At 43.8% G+C, this 15,459-nt stretch overlaps 1 protein-coding gene across 1 annotated transcript in view; it reads right to left on the minus strand.

Moving 5' to 3' along the window:
- Positions 1-15,459, minus strand: part of dync1h1 (dynein, cytoplasmic 1, heavy chain 1) — a 29,667-nt gene that overhangs the window by 1,923 nt on the left and 12,285 nt on the right. Inside the window, exons 32-73 of the mRNA XM_088432705.1 lie at positions 15,103-15,315; positions 14,684-14,922; positions 14,397-14,553; positions 14,097-14,321; positions 13,796-14,026; positions 13,551-13,691; positions 13,233-13,466; positions 12,934-13,140; positions 12,719-12,840; positions 12,422-12,587; positions 12,164-12,327; positions 11,938-12,067; positions 11,717-11,850; positions 11,498-11,612; positions 11,254-11,415; positions 10,967-11,181; positions 10,691-10,895; positions 10,309-10,482; positions 10,107-10,226; positions 9,905-10,025; positions 9,550-9,745; positions 8,549-8,666; positions 8,245-8,460; positions 7,944-8,156; positions 7,660-7,787; positions 7,361-7,514; positions 6,997-7,143; positions 6,554-6,704; positions 6,227-6,480; positions 5,937-6,071; positions 5,747-5,841; positions 5,065-5,239; positions 4,898-4,973; positions 4,666-4,826; positions 4,480-4,591; positions 4,087-4,271; positions 3,793-3,906; positions 3,505-3,675; positions 2,614-2,831; positions 2,432-2,535; positions 655-863; positions 352-505 (exon numbers count right to left, since the gene is read on the minus strand). Of these exons, the coding sequence (XP_088288831.1) occupies positions 352-505; positions 655-863; positions 2,432-2,535; positions 2,614-2,831; positions 3,505-3,675; positions 3,793-3,906; positions 4,087-4,271; positions 4,480-4,591; positions 4,666-4,826; positions 4,898-4,973; positions 5,065-5,239; positions 5,747-5,841; positions 5,937-6,071; positions 6,227-6,480; positions 6,554-6,704; positions 6,997-7,143; positions 7,361-7,514; positions 7,660-7,787; positions 7,944-8,156; positions 8,245-8,460; positions 8,549-8,666; positions 9,550-9,745; positions 9,905-10,025; positions 10,107-10,226; positions 10,309-10,482; positions 10,691-10,895; positions 10,967-11,181; positions 11,254-11,415; positions 11,498-11,612; positions 11,717-11,850; positions 11,938-12,067; positions 12,164-12,327; positions 12,422-12,587; positions 12,719-12,840; positions 12,934-13,140; positions 13,233-13,466; positions 13,551-13,691; positions 13,796-14,026; positions 14,097-14,321; positions 14,397-14,553; positions 14,684-14,922; positions 15,103-15,315 (6,961 nt within the window). The remainder of the gene's footprint in view (positions 1-351; positions 506-654; positions 864-2,431; positions 2,536-2,613; positions 2,832-3,504; positions 3,676-3,792; positions 3,907-4,086; positions 4,272-4,479; positions 4,592-4,665; positions 4,827-4,897; positions 4,974-5,064; positions 5,240-5,746; positions 5,842-5,936; positions 6,072-6,226; positions 6,481-6,553; positions 6,705-6,996; positions 7,144-7,360; positions 7,515-7,659; positions 7,788-7,943; positions 8,157-8,244; positions 8,461-8,548; positions 8,667-9,549; positions 9,746-9,904; positions 10,026-10,106; positions 10,227-10,308; positions 10,483-10,690; positions 10,896-10,966; positions 11,182-11,253; positions 11,416-11,497; positions 11,613-11,716; positions 11,851-11,937; positions 12,068-12,163; positions 12,328-12,421; positions 12,588-12,718; positions 12,841-12,933; positions 13,141-13,232; positions 13,467-13,550; positions 13,692-13,795; positions 14,027-14,096; positions 14,322-14,396; positions 14,554-14,683; positions 14,923-15,102; positions 15,316-15,459) is intronic.

Here is a 15,459-nt window from a genome sequence, read left to right on the forward strand (position 1 = left end):
CGTTTAAACGTTTTTTTGTATGTATCCTGAAATAATGAATAAAGGCTGAAGTATTTTACCATAACCCTTGGTTAATACAAACACACACAACCTGCTGACTATATTGATATATTATCTATAAAAATAGTATAACTAAACCTCTATCCTTTTATCACATTAACAAAAAAAAAGCAACACAAATCAACGTTCAACAACAGCGTTTATATGGGTTACAGCTTAGTCTAAAACTGAAAAAAAGTGCATCAAAGTGCCAGTAATTTTTATTTATTATGAAAATTCTTATTTTATTGCGATTACACTTGACATGACCAACCCCCTCCCCCCACTGCCATATCGGAATGTGCCTTGTACCTTTGACTAGGTCACTAATAAGTGTGCGTAGGTAGTTGGTCTGCTTCTTTTTGCCCTGGCACACTTGCACCACATCCGACAGATCCTGACGGACCTCCTGTAGCATCTTGCCGCCCATCTTCACCTCGCGCTCAAAGAAGCGGAACAACGGGTCCTACAATCAAAGCACACGGCAGCAAGTTACAGAAACAGCTTCCAGACTTGTTGGTTCAGTCATTTTACCTTGTTGCCTCACGAGTGACTAACTGAAAGGTAGAGCAGCTTTCTCCTCTCCTGTGTGTGTGTGTGTGTGTGTCTGGTTACCTTGATGTTCTCCACCGTGCGTTTGAGAGGATTGACAGTTTGAGGCATGAGCTGCAGCCAGTTGCCGGCGGTGGTGTGCAGCGTCCTCATCCAGGCGGGCTGGGCGTCGGCGGTGGACGACGTGCGCTCCTTCTTCTCGGTCTCGTAGGCGAGGTCATCCTCATCCTCCAACATCTGCATTTTCAGCATCTTACCCATCATGTCAGTGCCTGTGCAGCCCGGCAAGGAAAGGAGGAGGGGGGGGGGGGGGGGTAATCGTGAGTGGAGAAGGTAGGAAGACAGAACCATGGTGGGAGGAGAAATTAACAAGTGGAAGACAAAGCTCATCTCCACGATGGCTCATGGGTTGCATACTTGCAAAAACAAACAAATTAGGACAACATGACAAGGCTTCAGGCAACGTATCGATCACATAGAACATTGAAAAATAGTTGTTGTGTGTGTTTTTTTTTTTTAATATAGCAGCTGACCCCGTATTCTCAAATAGTGATCATCTATGTGATTCTGAACGCACTAATCTGCCTCATCACCAGTCATGCACACATGCGCCTTACAAAGCCTGCACAGTGCAGGAAAGCGGCTAAATACATAATGTTTTGCACTATCACCCTCAGAATTCCCTTTCTAGTTTAAGGCTTTGTAATAATGAGAGTTCTGGCTTTTGAGATGACTAAAAACATAAATGTTTAGGTATTAGATAATGGTATTTGTCAGGCATTGTTTCGCAAATCAACCAAGAAAATATAACACAATTGGAGCAAAAAAATCATTTGGTTGTGATTTGTTCGTTTTTCCAAATTTAAAAAAAAAAAGTTTTAACTGACTTCTAAAAGTTTAACTTATAAAATGGCGTCAAGTGAAAATGTGTATTTAGAACACCTGTTATTTAAACTGTTCATAGGCTGCTAAATGAGAATATACTGTATAATGTGTCATGTATTAGCAAAAAAAAAAAAAAAAAAAGGATGGGGGGGATGGAGGAGTGGATGGACGATGTAGTAGTGAGGGTAGGACAGTCAGTAAATTCCCCAAAATTATTATTAGGTACACCAGTTATTAATTTGCTATAACACATCACGAATATGTCTGCAGATTATGATTGTCTATTTCCCCTCAAATTCAAATAAAGCTTTTCCATGTTTAATTTCAAACCTGCAGCAAATGCCTGATGCTATCATGCTACACTATCCAGCACCTCATTGAATTTATGCCCCAAAAATTGAAAGCACCATAAAAGGCAAAGTGGGGTTCAATTTAGTGCTGGATGGGTGTACCCAATAAGGTAGCGAGTGAGTTTATAGAGAGGGCAGGTGAGGGAATGGGGTGTGGTCTCAGCAAAGCGACATGTTGGCTGTGAAATAACAGCTGCTGGAGGGTGAGGATACACACTCCTTTTACCTTGTAAACGTGATTAGATGGGGAGACAAACTGCACAACAACATTATACGAGGAGAGCTGCTTGACAACTAAAATATGACGGTCAATGAAAGATGAAGAGTCTGCTAAGTGTATCATCTCCTGCTTGGAGCAAAAAAAAACGCTGTCAGTGAAACATGAGAACACTGGAATAGAGAAGAAAGAGTTAATCAACTGTTGTGTTATGAATGAAGGATATGTTGGGAGTTTCCAGCTCGTGTGACAGAATAGACATTTCATAATGTTTTTAAGCAATAGGTATTAAGAGCATCTCTACTTGCTCTACATCGTTTTTAAGGCTATGGCGTAAACTGGAAATGTCTTTCGATCATGTGATTAAAGAGGACTGCTGGAGGCGTACCTTGAGTGGTGAGCAAGACTTTTTCTGCGTTGCTCGGCAACCCCAGCCAAGATGGAGTCTGCGTGTCGGGGAGCATCTCCACCCAGTGCATGAACTCCTCGCGCCTGGAGAAAAATAAAGATAACTCAAAGGCGGACCATTAACTGCCTGAGAGATTCTGAAATGTGGGAGCGGCTACTGACCGAATGCCGTCGGGCATTTTGATGTCTTTGTTCCCGTCCACTTTGAGTGCCAGTTTAAATTCGCTGTCAAAGCTTCCCTTGGTGAATATGCGATCCAGGAAAGTGATAAGAAGACGCTGGTCAAATTCGTTGTCGATGCGGCCGCCATAGATGGATTGAGCCATTAGGGTCTTAAGTGCCGCCCAGGGAATCTTGTCCGGGGCGATGTTCTGACGGCCCTGCGGTGGTAACGATGACATTTTAAAAATGTGGTGGGAAACCTAGGCTCCATGAGCTAGACAGTATGTGGCCCGTGAGATGGGTTTTATTCCGTCCTTTGGTGCCATCTTGTGGCCAGTGAACTCAATTGAAATGAGATATATCACGAACCATTTACAGCAGTTGTACAAAAATAACTCTGGAGTCATTATTGAATTAGACATGAATTCATAAAATTACATTGTATTGTTACAATATATATAATGGGTTTCTTGATAGGCTTATTCTGCAGATCAGTCATTCAAAACAAAGCAGCAAGGAATTGACCTTGACTTTGCACACATTTTAGTCTTTTTTTTTTTTTACAAATCATAAAATACATGGTGCAATATAAATTAAACAAATGTCACAAACACATGAGAAAAATGTGTTTATAACTTCATTAATTGCACCACACAATAAGTGAAATATGGTAAATTGGCAGATTGCTGGCAAACAGAATTCATGCTCCAAATGAGATTCAATATTTTTTGTCAGGTTTCAAAGTAATAACTCAGAGGATAACCTAGATTTTACAAACATATCCTAAAAATGTTTAACCCCCTTTTTTTCACTAAAATTTAAAAGGAAGGCTCTAACAGAAAAACTGTTTCCATCTTCTGTTTCATACACGTGGTATGCGTTTGCACAAACCTTAGCTGTGTCATCAAGCCAGGTGTCGACAGTATCGCAGGCCGAGCGCAGGTCAGACTCTCCAAACTCGTACTTTTTAGACCATCCCAACGGCGCGTAGCGCAGACGCTCCTGGATGACGGCGTGGAACCAAGCCAGCAAGAAGTATAGACGGGCACGCTCATTGGGAGCCTGTATAAACACAGGGTGAAAAAATTCATAAATGAAGAGAAAAAATAAATCCTAAGGCCAGGAAAATGTAGTGGTTGTGCGTTTAATAAGCAAAGTCTGAATGTGGTTGCTTTGTACCTTGCACATGCGAGAAACAGGGATGCTGCTGAAGGTGCGCAACATGTTGGCCTTTACGCCAGGAGGCGGCTCGAACACAAAGATACGACCAGCACGAAGCAGATTGACGGGGACCTGAGGGGAAGAAAGATCATTTCGTGAACTTAAAGTTGGAGACCAATTGGTAGCCTTTTTCTATTGAGTGACAGCTTTTTACACCATGAGACGATGTAGGTTTTCCTTTATATTTAAAAAAAATAAAAACCAAAATTGTACGCCAAAATTTGTACGTATGGCTGTATGACTGTGTGATACCTTAGGATTGATTTCCATGGTCAAGAAGAGCCTAAAGCTAGCGTGAGGCTGCATGGAATGGAGCTTCTTCTCCAGCTGCATCAGCCAACCAGGAGCCAGATGGACGTTCTCCAACATCACCCACCTGCCCGACTTGACGGCAGTGTTGATGTCTCTGTCAGCTTTGTTGAAGCCCTCAGCCGAACCTGTGGATGATGGAAGGATTCGTTAAGTCTTTAGCAGAGACACAATGAAAATGTACTTGGATACAAACAGCTACTTTTAAGTGTACCTGTCCACCCATCACGTGCGATATTTACCAAATATTTTATCTGCTTAACTTCATCCAACAAATTACACAAGGTGAAGATCCATAGCTCCTTTCAAGTTACAACAATTGTGCGTTGTTCTTACCGATGGAGATGGAAGTGATTTGTTTGTTCTGCTCGGCAGCCAAATCCCGAACCAGGCCGCTGGCGTCGTAACCCGGGACAGAACACATGAGCACCGGTGTACTGGGCTTCACCTGCACGCACGAGGCGAGAAGAACTTCAGCGATACCACCTATTACTCACAAATCATCTTGGAAAATATTTATACCTCACTATCCACGATGTTAGCCAGATCAATAGGCTGCTCAATGATGCTCATGAAGGCCTCTCCTAGCACCTTTGCCACAAAGATGTGCGACATGGCCATCAGGCGGTCTGGACGGAACGTTTGGATCAACAGCAGCTGGTGCACCGCTTGACCGATGGGAGCTGAGGAGGAGAAGCAGATGAGAGAGTGCAGAACCGCTCATGTGGACGATGGCTTGAGTTGAAATATTTACTGGACTGCTTCTCCTCAGACCACAGGTAAGGAACGGCTAGCTCGGGAGTGTTACTCTCCAGCCACATGAAGATTTGCTGAGGAGACAAAACACAACATAGTTGAGCTCAGCAAAACAAAATAATTTACATGATAGACACCACAGCAAAAGAGTTTGAGATTCCTCACCTCATCAGACTGAATTTTGGTCACCAAGTCCTTGAACGCAGGGAGGCGACCAAGGCGGACCATGGCCTCACTTTGCTCTGTGGTAAGACCCTTCACCTTGGGCAGGGATGTGCCAGTAAGCACAATCTCCTTACCACGGAGGAAATGCTGGAACTCTGCATCGTAAGAAGGCTCACTAAAAAGAAGATAGAATTGGATCAGTTATATACTTACTGACTTACAGGTTAAATTATTTCTGGTATTTCAAATGAATATTTTCCATTCAAATAAATTAAAATTTGATTCATTCTAGCCCTCCAAGAAACCTTTCTTTGCATTTGCAATAGATAACGTAGTATAATAATAAAAAAGAACATGAAGGAAAAAAAAAAATTCGAATCCAGAATTACTGCAAATTTGGACATGCCGAAAGTCAACATCAACTGTATGCCTTCAAAGTGAGCTGTGTCTAGTGAGTGACGATGGGTTACATGGCCGGTTTGTCTTTGTATTTTGACTGCTGTCGCTTTCAATCAAAGTCTGAAAGTCAGTGACTGTCAAGTTTCCACTTGATCTGAGTGGTTTATCTGAAGCTAACAGGGAATTAATAAATAAATCAATAAAACATTTGGCTGGCAACACAAACCGAATAAATAAAAAAATACATAAATTAAAAAAAGGTGAAAAAAAAGTCACTACTGACCTGGTCATTCCCTTGAGGCTGATCTTAGCCAGCAGCATGGCAAATGTGATGTGATCGAGGTGGAGCATTCCTCTGGCAACCCTGTTGAATGCCACCTATACACAGAAAAGCCCATGTAAAACGTTTTTTTTCCTTTCTTTTATTATTTTTGGGGGCGGGGAGTTCAACGTTAAATTTCTCCATGTTATACCTGGAAGAGGTCCTTTGTGATGACAGCCAACCTTTGCGAGTGGTCACTGATGCCCTTGAGGTTAGTATTCTCATACAACACAGTGTGGTATGTGTCCAGGAAAAAGTGAAGGGAATATTGGTACAGGAAGTGCATCTGGGAAATAAACACACACAGAAATATGTAATTTTTTTTCATAATAATCAAAAACAAAAAAAATTAACCGTCAAACCACCCATGCCGACTTGAGAATTTGAAAAACTGAAAAATGGTCTCTATCGGTATCTAAGAGCTTGAGTCTATGCTCAGACCTGGTTGAGCGCCTCCATTGTGAAGTAGATGCTGCTGCAAGCGGACGACAGGGACAGGTACTGTTGCGACACCGCTTCCACCTCAGCCATTATGATGTCTGTTTCCTCCACCTTCCTGGTCACCTCTGCAGCTTCCTTCTTCAGGTTCTCCAGCGTAGTGATGATGGTGTCGTCATCCAGGATTCGTCCCTTTACCTCATTGAGGGCTTGTAGAAGTGATTTCTCCAGCTGTCGCAAACGCAGCTGAAACTCGCCTAAATAGCCAAGACGGACATTTCAGCACCCCTGCTTGCTTATCAATGTCATTGTCATGGTTGTGTCTCTCACCCTGCAGTTTGAGGAGGTCTGAGCGTTTCTCATCCACGTCGGGCCTCTCTGCTTTCAGAACCTCGTTGAGACACTGGCTCTGCAAGCTGCTGCGGGTAACGGTGAAGTTGACGAATGTCACACGAGAACACAAGTCTGGTGGGAACTCAACCTGTGTTTGGATAAGACAGCAGTCAGAGTGAGAGAGTTGAACAAAGTGAATTGCTTACTGGCACCCAAATAGCAGGATGTAAATCATAAGGATTGGCAATAATGACAAATACATATTATTAACCAATTTTAAGAGGAAAAAGAAAGATGCGACAAACTAACAAGTATTACCGGAACCTGTGCACTGCAAATACTCAGTGAGCAGGATTAAAGAACAAGGTTGTTTGTGACTGTAATTTGGTTACCTCTGGGATACTAAACATCAATATTTAATAGTTTTTAAGCCTCCTTACTGTGGGATCTCTTGTGGAGAGGAAGATGACAAATGAAGGTGACAGATCAATATCCTGGTCTCCCAAAGTGATGAGGACACGGCCTCCGGTTCGCCGGACTTCTCTGTTCAACACTGGGTTCAAGATGGGGTCGTAACTCTCCACGTCCTTAAAAAGAAAGAAATTAATAAATACATAAACAAATAAAACACACACACACACATCCAATATCACCAGTTATCACTCTACCCTTTAATTATATATATATATATATATATATATATATATATATATATATATATATTCACACGTCACTCAGGGGGAACTAAATCCAGCCTGTTTGCAAAATCATATACGTGAACCACAACTCCCTCTAAGGTAATACCTGAACAAGTAGTGGGTTTCCGAAACGCAGGGCGCTCTCCAGGTTCTTTCTGAAGGCGTCATCCAAGAAGCTAGTGCGGGTGATCTTACGGTCTTTGTACTCGTTCATAATGAACTCTGTGGCTTGGCCAGATGGGTCAATTATCAACGGATACCTTGAGGAAGACATATTAATTAAAAGCCTTTGAGCTTAAGAGACACACTTCATTTTCATTTCTTTATTTTTTTTTAAATAAACAGATAGATACTTTGACCATTCCTGTGATAAATTGTGAGGTGGCGAGGGTGACGTATACTGACCTGTTAAATCGTTTTAGCATGATGGCATTTTCTGTACAGAGGTCGTCCGCTGGGAGTGAGTTGGCCTGCCAGCGGAGTCTCTCATCCGCGTTCGAGAGGTACTCCGTCCTGGCAATGTCAGTACGGAACTGGGAAATAAATGAAACGTGGATTCAATATTATTAAGCAAGGGTGCACAATGTTACTCATATTATTTAGTGATTTGGGAATTTCAGGTGAAAATTTGAGATGAATATAAAACAAATTGACTCTAAATACAGAAGTTTTGAATGTTAGCGCCATACCTGTATGTTGGCTTGCTGCAGGTGATGAGACCAAGTTGTAAAAAGATTCTGTCTCATTTGCTGCTCAAAGTATCCAGCGTACGTGATGAAGGCCGCAGAGAGCAAACAATCTCCAGCAATGGTAGACATTTGGTTCTTGAACGTCTCACTGGTCTTCTCCCAGCGCTCTCTCTCGGCTGACAGACTCTTCAGGAGGGCTGTGCTGCGGTTCACCTACAGGTATGTTTGCGTAAAAGAAAAAAAAAAAAATGTAAGGCAGTGACGGACAAGGACGGTGATACAATTTTCGAAGGTTGGTAACCTTGGCCTCCACTGCAGCCAGGTCAGCCTTGATGGCCTGGGCTTCGGAAATGAGGACGGCATATTCCTCCTTGTAGCGAGCGATGCTCGATTCCAGGTCCCTGATCATTTGCTCCACCTCTTCCGCCTTCGTCTTGTTGTCCGTGGCGTCATCCTCAAGCTTCTGAAGCTCATTACGGAGCGGCTCCACACGTTTCAGCATGTCGGCATAGTTGAGCTAAAGAAAAGACGGCAGTCATAAGTCATCAGTTAGGATATATGTATTTTTAATCTGGCCTCATTTTTATATTTGTATGTTCAGATACCTGAGCAATCGCCCATTTCACCATAGGTCCGCAAGCCAGTGAGGCCCTGTTGACTTGGTCATAATTGTAGCTCGGGTTGGACATGTAATTCTTCTTCATCTTTTCACGGATGGAGTCACTAGAAGAAAACCAGCTGGGTTTAGACTAAAATACCATAAATTGGCAAAAAAGTCCAGTGTTCTCACAAATAGGGCCCAGCAGTGTATTTTTATTCAAGAGAGAACCTTATTGAAATCTTTGGCTGACATGATGTCAGTTGATTGAGAACAATTGTGTGTGTTATTGCAACACATAAGCAACTTCTATTAAAAATGCAATAAATATGAGGACAGACCTAATAGTTTGTTGGCATAAGTTCCAAGTTTGCCAGTTTTGCTTCACAAATTGCTATGAGATAGGGAATGCTAAGACGTCAAGTGAAGCATGGAAAAGGGAGCAGAGGCAATAATTTGAGGATCAATGTCAATCAGGAATTAAAGGGAAAATCTAGCATGAATTAATGGAATATTTTTATCAGCAGCTAAATACCAAAGTAATCAACGTTTTTCATTCATGATATCTTTTTCATAAAAAGTGTCACTTGATTGGCGTTCTGATTCATTGATTTGGACGTCCATCTAACAGAGATCGGACAGAAGCGGGGACACCGGTCTGTACCTCAATTCCTCAGAGGAAAAGTTGACTATGCTGCTGATGAAATTGTCTCTGATAATAACTTGTCTGATTTTTTTCCAGTCACTGGTCTCCTCGCCAAGCAAAAGGCAGATGGACTCCAGGGCCAGTTTGACTGCGGCTGGGGGATTGGTCATAGCCCGCACTTCTACTAGATGCTGTCGTTTAATTGAGCTCACCGCTAGTTAAGTGAGAGGTGTTTTTGAAAGAGGTGGTGCAAAAGCACCATTTGGGGTAAGTGTTGGGGTTAGGGTATGAAAAAAGGGACAAGAAAAAAAGGGGAGAGAAAGAACACACTCTTTAGTGATTTACAGAATAACTCATTTCACCTGATCTCATCAGCAGAGAAGTTAACAATCGTGGGAATGAAGTTCTCCTTCATGATGATGGAGCGGATCTGCTTCCAGTCGGTGGTGCTCTCTCCCAAAAGCAAGCAGATGGATTCCAGCGCCAGCTTGACAGCAGCGGGTGGGTTGGCCATAGAACGCACCTCCACCAAGTGCTGCTTCTTAATGGACTTAACGGCTAGCAACATCACATGAACAGTGAGTAGGGATCGTTTCAAAAGATAATCGTCATGGAGTAAGGATCACAATGCAAGGGATTCCCAAACACATTAATGTGGTGTGAGAAATATCATCACTGTGAGAAATTAGAAGCAATGACGAAGTGAAGCACACATACCGTTCTGAGCCTCGATGACAGCTGGCTCCACCTGGTCCAAGTCCTGTTTGACGCTCAGTTGCTTGTCCTTGATCACTTCCTGCTGCTTGTACACAGCTTCCTGGATCTCCTGGCTCATTACCTAAAAGCAGAGTTTACATTCTCAATCATTGTTACTTTTAATTCCAGTCATATAAAAAGAAACAAAATGTTCAAATTTCACCTTTTTCTTCTCAGCCTCCTGCTGGTCTTTAATCATTTTCTTCAGCTTGTCATTGGCAGCGTCATTCTTTGCCTCCAGCTCCTGGCTCTTGATTCGAAGGTCACGACGAAGCTCCTCCACCTTTAAATAAACACAGAAAATTATAAGTGGGTAGCCAGAAAGGAAGCAAGAATCAAACAGTCAAATGTGACAAAATTCATACCTGATCGACTGTTTCCTTGATCTTGCGAAGACCGACGTTGAGGTGCATCTGCTGCTCCTCCAGCTCGCTGCGTTTCTCGTTGAACAAGTTTGCATACTGGTTGATGAAGTCCAAGTAGTGGCGAGGAGTGATGGCCATGGTGTGACCGCCTCGTTTAGCCAGACGGTTATTAGCCTGTGACAAGCGTCGACTTCTATTTATACTTGGTAACACAAGCTTTATCATCTTTTTCAGTGGGGGTAATTAAAATTACTAGCCATCAACAAGTCACACTCCTTTAAACATATCTGTACTGATGTAATATTGTCTATTCTGGGATGCACGTATAGCTGTTGTTGAGCATTCTATTGAATTTTGACTCCTTCGATAAATTTATGTTTACCTGATGAAGTGTCTGATGTACAAATACGCAGCCATTGACAATAGCCTCTCTGTGTGACGGCGGCTGGGGGAGTTTGTCATACACGATGGGCATGTAGTCCGGGACCTTGTAGTTGGGTTTCTCCAAGTCCATCTTGCTGGTGAACTCCTTGCCCACCTGGTAAAGAGCCTCAGTGGACCAGTCTCCGAACCAGTTCAGCACACACCTTGGGAAAAGATCTCATTAAACAACAAGTGTGTCTCCTGGTCTAGTTCTGATCATTCCGAATGAGTTTACCTGTTGAAGAGGGCTGGAGATGTGGCAGCCCTGTCCTTCAGGCCCTCCGATGAGGGGTTCATGGTGAAAACAACATGGAGATTCCTTATAACCTGGCTGGTAAACCACTTGTACAGCTCCTCGTGGGTGTCGAGCATCAGCCCCTCCTTCTGAGCACCCTCCTTACACTGAGTCATCAGGGTGGCATACTCATCCCCCTCAAACAAACCAGGAACCTGTGGATTTCATCACGTTAGGGGACTCTTAAATGGAACTCTGAAAAGACAGCAACTGATGAGAAATGTTACCTCTCCGTTGGCCAGCAGGGTGTTCATTCTCTCAAGGAAGCCAGAATCTAGCACATTGGACTCATCCATGATAAAAGCGATCTTTTCATTCTTGCAACCGGAGCGACGCAGCACAGTACGTAGATCTTCGTCAAAGTCCTCACCAGTGTATTTCCTGTGTACCTGAAAACCACAAAGATAATTGATCTCAAGACTATTATACCAGTGCAGCTACTGGATAACTTAAAAATTGTGGAGGACAAACCTTGATTTGGTAAACACTGAGTCCATTCATCCAGGCAACAAAGCGAGATAGAGTTGTCTTGCCTGCTCCACTGACACCAATTAACAGGAGATGCCCCTGCGGCTGGCGGAAGATTCTAGAAGAGGACATTTACTTTTCAGATTCCTTCTTTTAATAAATGTGCACAAAAAAAAACAATCTACTTTGTTTCTTTGTGGTGTGGGAGGAGTGCTTGCTCACCGATCAATTCTCAGAACATGGTCCAACACCTCATTGAACAGAACAAGTGGGACGTCCAGCTCCTCTTCATAGAAGACCTTAAGACGGGCCTTCACATAATCTCTCAGCTCTTCCTGCTCCACTGGGATATAGTCCTGCGTTCAAAGAACAGCAAGAGATATTTATAGGCATTTTGGTCATTGTGTTGTGTTTAATTCTGAGTGTAAATTCTACTTGTTTACCTTTGAGAGCCAGTTACTGTAGAGGATGGGTCTGTTGAGAGCCTTCTCCTTGTCAATGTTAGGGAAGTGCTTGAGTGCGACCACATCAATATTTTCATCTGTCCACCTTCTCTCTTCATCACCGACCAACCTAGAAACAAAGGAGCGAAACACCAACCAAAATTAGAGCACATGGCGGAGTTGAAAATGTGAATAATTATTGAAGATAACATCATCTTGTGCTAACCTATCCTGGAAAAGGCGGAGAGCCTCATGAGCCCATATGCGGATGAGTCCCTCCACTGGGAGGGTCTCAAGTGGTCGCAAGGCTTCAAAGATACCTCTCACCCAGCGGGTCATCTCTCTGGGAGAGTAGATGTAGTGAGGCTGTGTGTCCTGGGTGAAACGCTCCTGAAAGCAGACACATTTAACAAGGTAAACACTGAACTCTTATACAATAAGAGGCTATTCTGGTTAAGCAGGTGTCCGTTATTTGCTCGCTTGCCTGAGACATTGTGTAGAACTCGACCATGGCAGCAGTAAGAGGTTCTGCATAGGTTCGCAGAGAGGGGATGAGGCGCAGCATGGCTCGGTTGAAAGTGCCATAAATCTGGGTCAGAGAGGCTGGTCCAGGGTAATCCACGTACACTACGGGAACGTGACGCAGGAATCTAAGAGCGACACACACACAAAAAAAACATAAAATATCTGAATCTGCATCGGCCTCAAAAAACTAACAAACAAAAAAACATATTGCTCAGTATGTCATGGTACCACTGTCCAAAAGATGCAGAATTTCTACCTGTGTGTGAGTGGCTTTCTGCCCGGATCAGTGGGAGGATTACAAGCACCCACAAATTGGATCCTCTCTAGTTTGACCCAAGTCTGGTCTGAAGTGCGGTAGAATCCACCATGTTCCACCATCTGCATGAAAAAACATGACACCGAGGCTGTTAGTACAGCAATGGATACCAATCCTGCTGCTGCATCGTCTTGTGTGTAAACATCATTTCATACCTGTCTGAGGAAAGAGATGACTCTCTGTGTGCCGTACTTGTCCATGTCGGGAAGATTGATCTCATCACAGAACAATACCAACCACTTGCCCAGCTGCACGGGCGCAAGGACCACACCGTTGGGTGTACGACGGTATTCACAGTAGTGGTCGAAGGTCTTAAGCAGCAGTTCTGGGGTGGTGGCACTGGAGAAGTTCAGACCAACAACCTGGCAAAATCATCAAACGAATGTTCCTTTTACTGCCCGTTTTATGGAAAATTGAATTGCCTAACATATGTATAAACAGTATTGTCTCTTACTTCCATATCAGGCAAGGCCCTGAGTGCACTGAACAGTGTCATGGTCTTTCCAGAGCCAGGAGGTCCACACAGAACCAGTGGTTTGTGCTCAGCCAGCCAGGTGTACAGCAAAGCTTCATGGCGAACGGTGTCCAATGTTGGGACCACCACATCCGGCGAGGCCACCTTGTGGGTTTCCACCTCGATCTGGGGTACCTTACCCTGCCAGGACTGCCATTCGCCTGTGATACAAACCTGAGCAAAGAGGAAAACAAACAAAAAAAATCATTCAGATAAAAACAACCGGTAAAACTTCGACAAAGATTCTTGAGTCTTTACCTCATAGTCAATGATGGGAATATTGGGAGCAGTGGGGAGCGGTATGGTGGTAATGCGACGGATATATTCCCCGAGCTCAGCTCTCATCTTGAGCCGTCCGTCGCCGGAGAACGACCACAGAACGGCGTAGATCAGATACCTCTGTAGATAAACAATAACACAAGTTAAGATCACATTTGCCTTGTCAGACCATAAATCTAAACTACCATTTGAGAGGAGAAAGAAAGTTAAAATTGCTAGCTAACCTGCATATATCTCTCAAGCTGATCAATGGGCATTGGGAAGTCAGGGTGGTTGTTGTTGTAGAGTGCCACATTGCGGCAAGCTTGATGCAGCATGGAACACAAGGATCCCAAGCAGCGAAGGCGGGTGAAGTCCATGATGTGCTCCATCTTAGAGGCATACTCCAAGGCCTTGATGACCAGGCCAGTGGAGGTGAAGTATGGTTGCAAGATGGTGGCGGCATCACGCTGGATCTAGTGTCACAGATAAAGGGTGAAGAGGTCTTAACACATTGTGAAAAGTTTACAGTCGGCACGGCATTACCTGCAACATCGGCGAAGCGGTCTCCTCTTCGTCCTCGGTGCCCTTCCTATTTCGCTGAGCCTCATCCTCGCCCTCGTCCAGCGGGATGCTGCGAAAGCGCGCCAGGAAGTTGTTGAAGATCATGTCTGTGCTCAGCACGTCCTCGCTGAACCACACCATGCCACATCGGGAAACTGTGGCCAGGGTGGCGTACTTCAGGTCCTGGACCTCAAACATAATGCGCACCTTGAAAGAACCGGAAAGGGATTATTAACAGATTTGTCAGGAAGCGAAGAAAAAGACAAAAGAAGCTGCTGTTACATTTGGCGGCAAGCTGAGACGCTCGCCATTGGGCAGCGTGAGCAGCTTATTGTCATCCAAGACGGAGTTGAGATTTTCAACCCACTCAGGGTCGACGTCTCCATCAAAGATGATCCACTGGCGCTTCTGCAATTCACCTCTCACGTTGTCAATGATCCTGTATTTCACAAAATGATGTTAAAAACCGTTCAGACTTTTTACAGGCTGACATGTTGAAGCAGGCTCGCCATTGTTTTGCTAAATTACTCAAAAACAACCCAACCAAACATAATGAGCACGGCACTCACTTCCTGAGGATGTGTGTGAACAAGCCGTCGGTCCATTCGCGAGTGTTGGGGTCCAAGGTTCCATACAGGTGGTCCTTGCTGATGGCTTTGGGATCAATGATGTGAGCGACCCCCTCAACACCTTCCAGCCTCTCCAGGGCTTTGAGAAGCACCCTCCATGCCATGGTCTTTCCACTCCCCGAAGGTCCCACCATCATGAGACCGTGATTGATCTGTGTGATCTGGTACAATTGCAGCACCTAAAAACATTTGAAGGACACATTTTCAGAAGAGAACACAGCTAAATTGAACTGAAATATATTAACATTTCATATTTTGATACATATTTTGAAACATTTAGGTAAAATCTAACATCCACAAGTTTATTACTTTGTTAGAATCACAACAAATGCAGTTCAACATTTTTTGTGTGTGCGTACCTTCTCTACCCACATGCTGCCCACGTCATCTCCATCACCGTAGGTGAGGTACATCTCCTTGCAGACTTTCTTTAGCTCTTCCCTCAGAGCAGTCATCTCGCCGCGCATGTACTGCACGCCAGGGAAGACGTCCGACAGCAGGCTGAACAGAAGAGGAATGTCCTCCGCCACCAGCTTGGGAACCATGGTCTCACACACACTCTGGATCAAAATCTACAGCAACAAAGGCAGATGATGGAATGGCATGAGCTTTTGGTTCACATTATACACTGTTAATTATTTATGTTTGTAAAAAAAGTGTAGTGGTTATTAACACTTAATGCAAGAAGAAAGTGTGTGAAGATTTCAAGTTTAGTG

The sequence above is a fragment of the Hippichthys cyanospilos genome, chromosome 14 (assembly GCF_059441005.1).
Source record: "Hippichthys cyanospilos isolate Australia breed blue-spotted pipefish chromosome 14, RoL_Hcya_1.0, whole genome shotgun sequence".
NCBI classification, from domain to species: domain Eukaryota; kingdom Metazoa; phylum Chordata; class Actinopteri; order Syngnathiformes; family Syngnathidae; genus Hippichthys; species Hippichthys cyanospilos.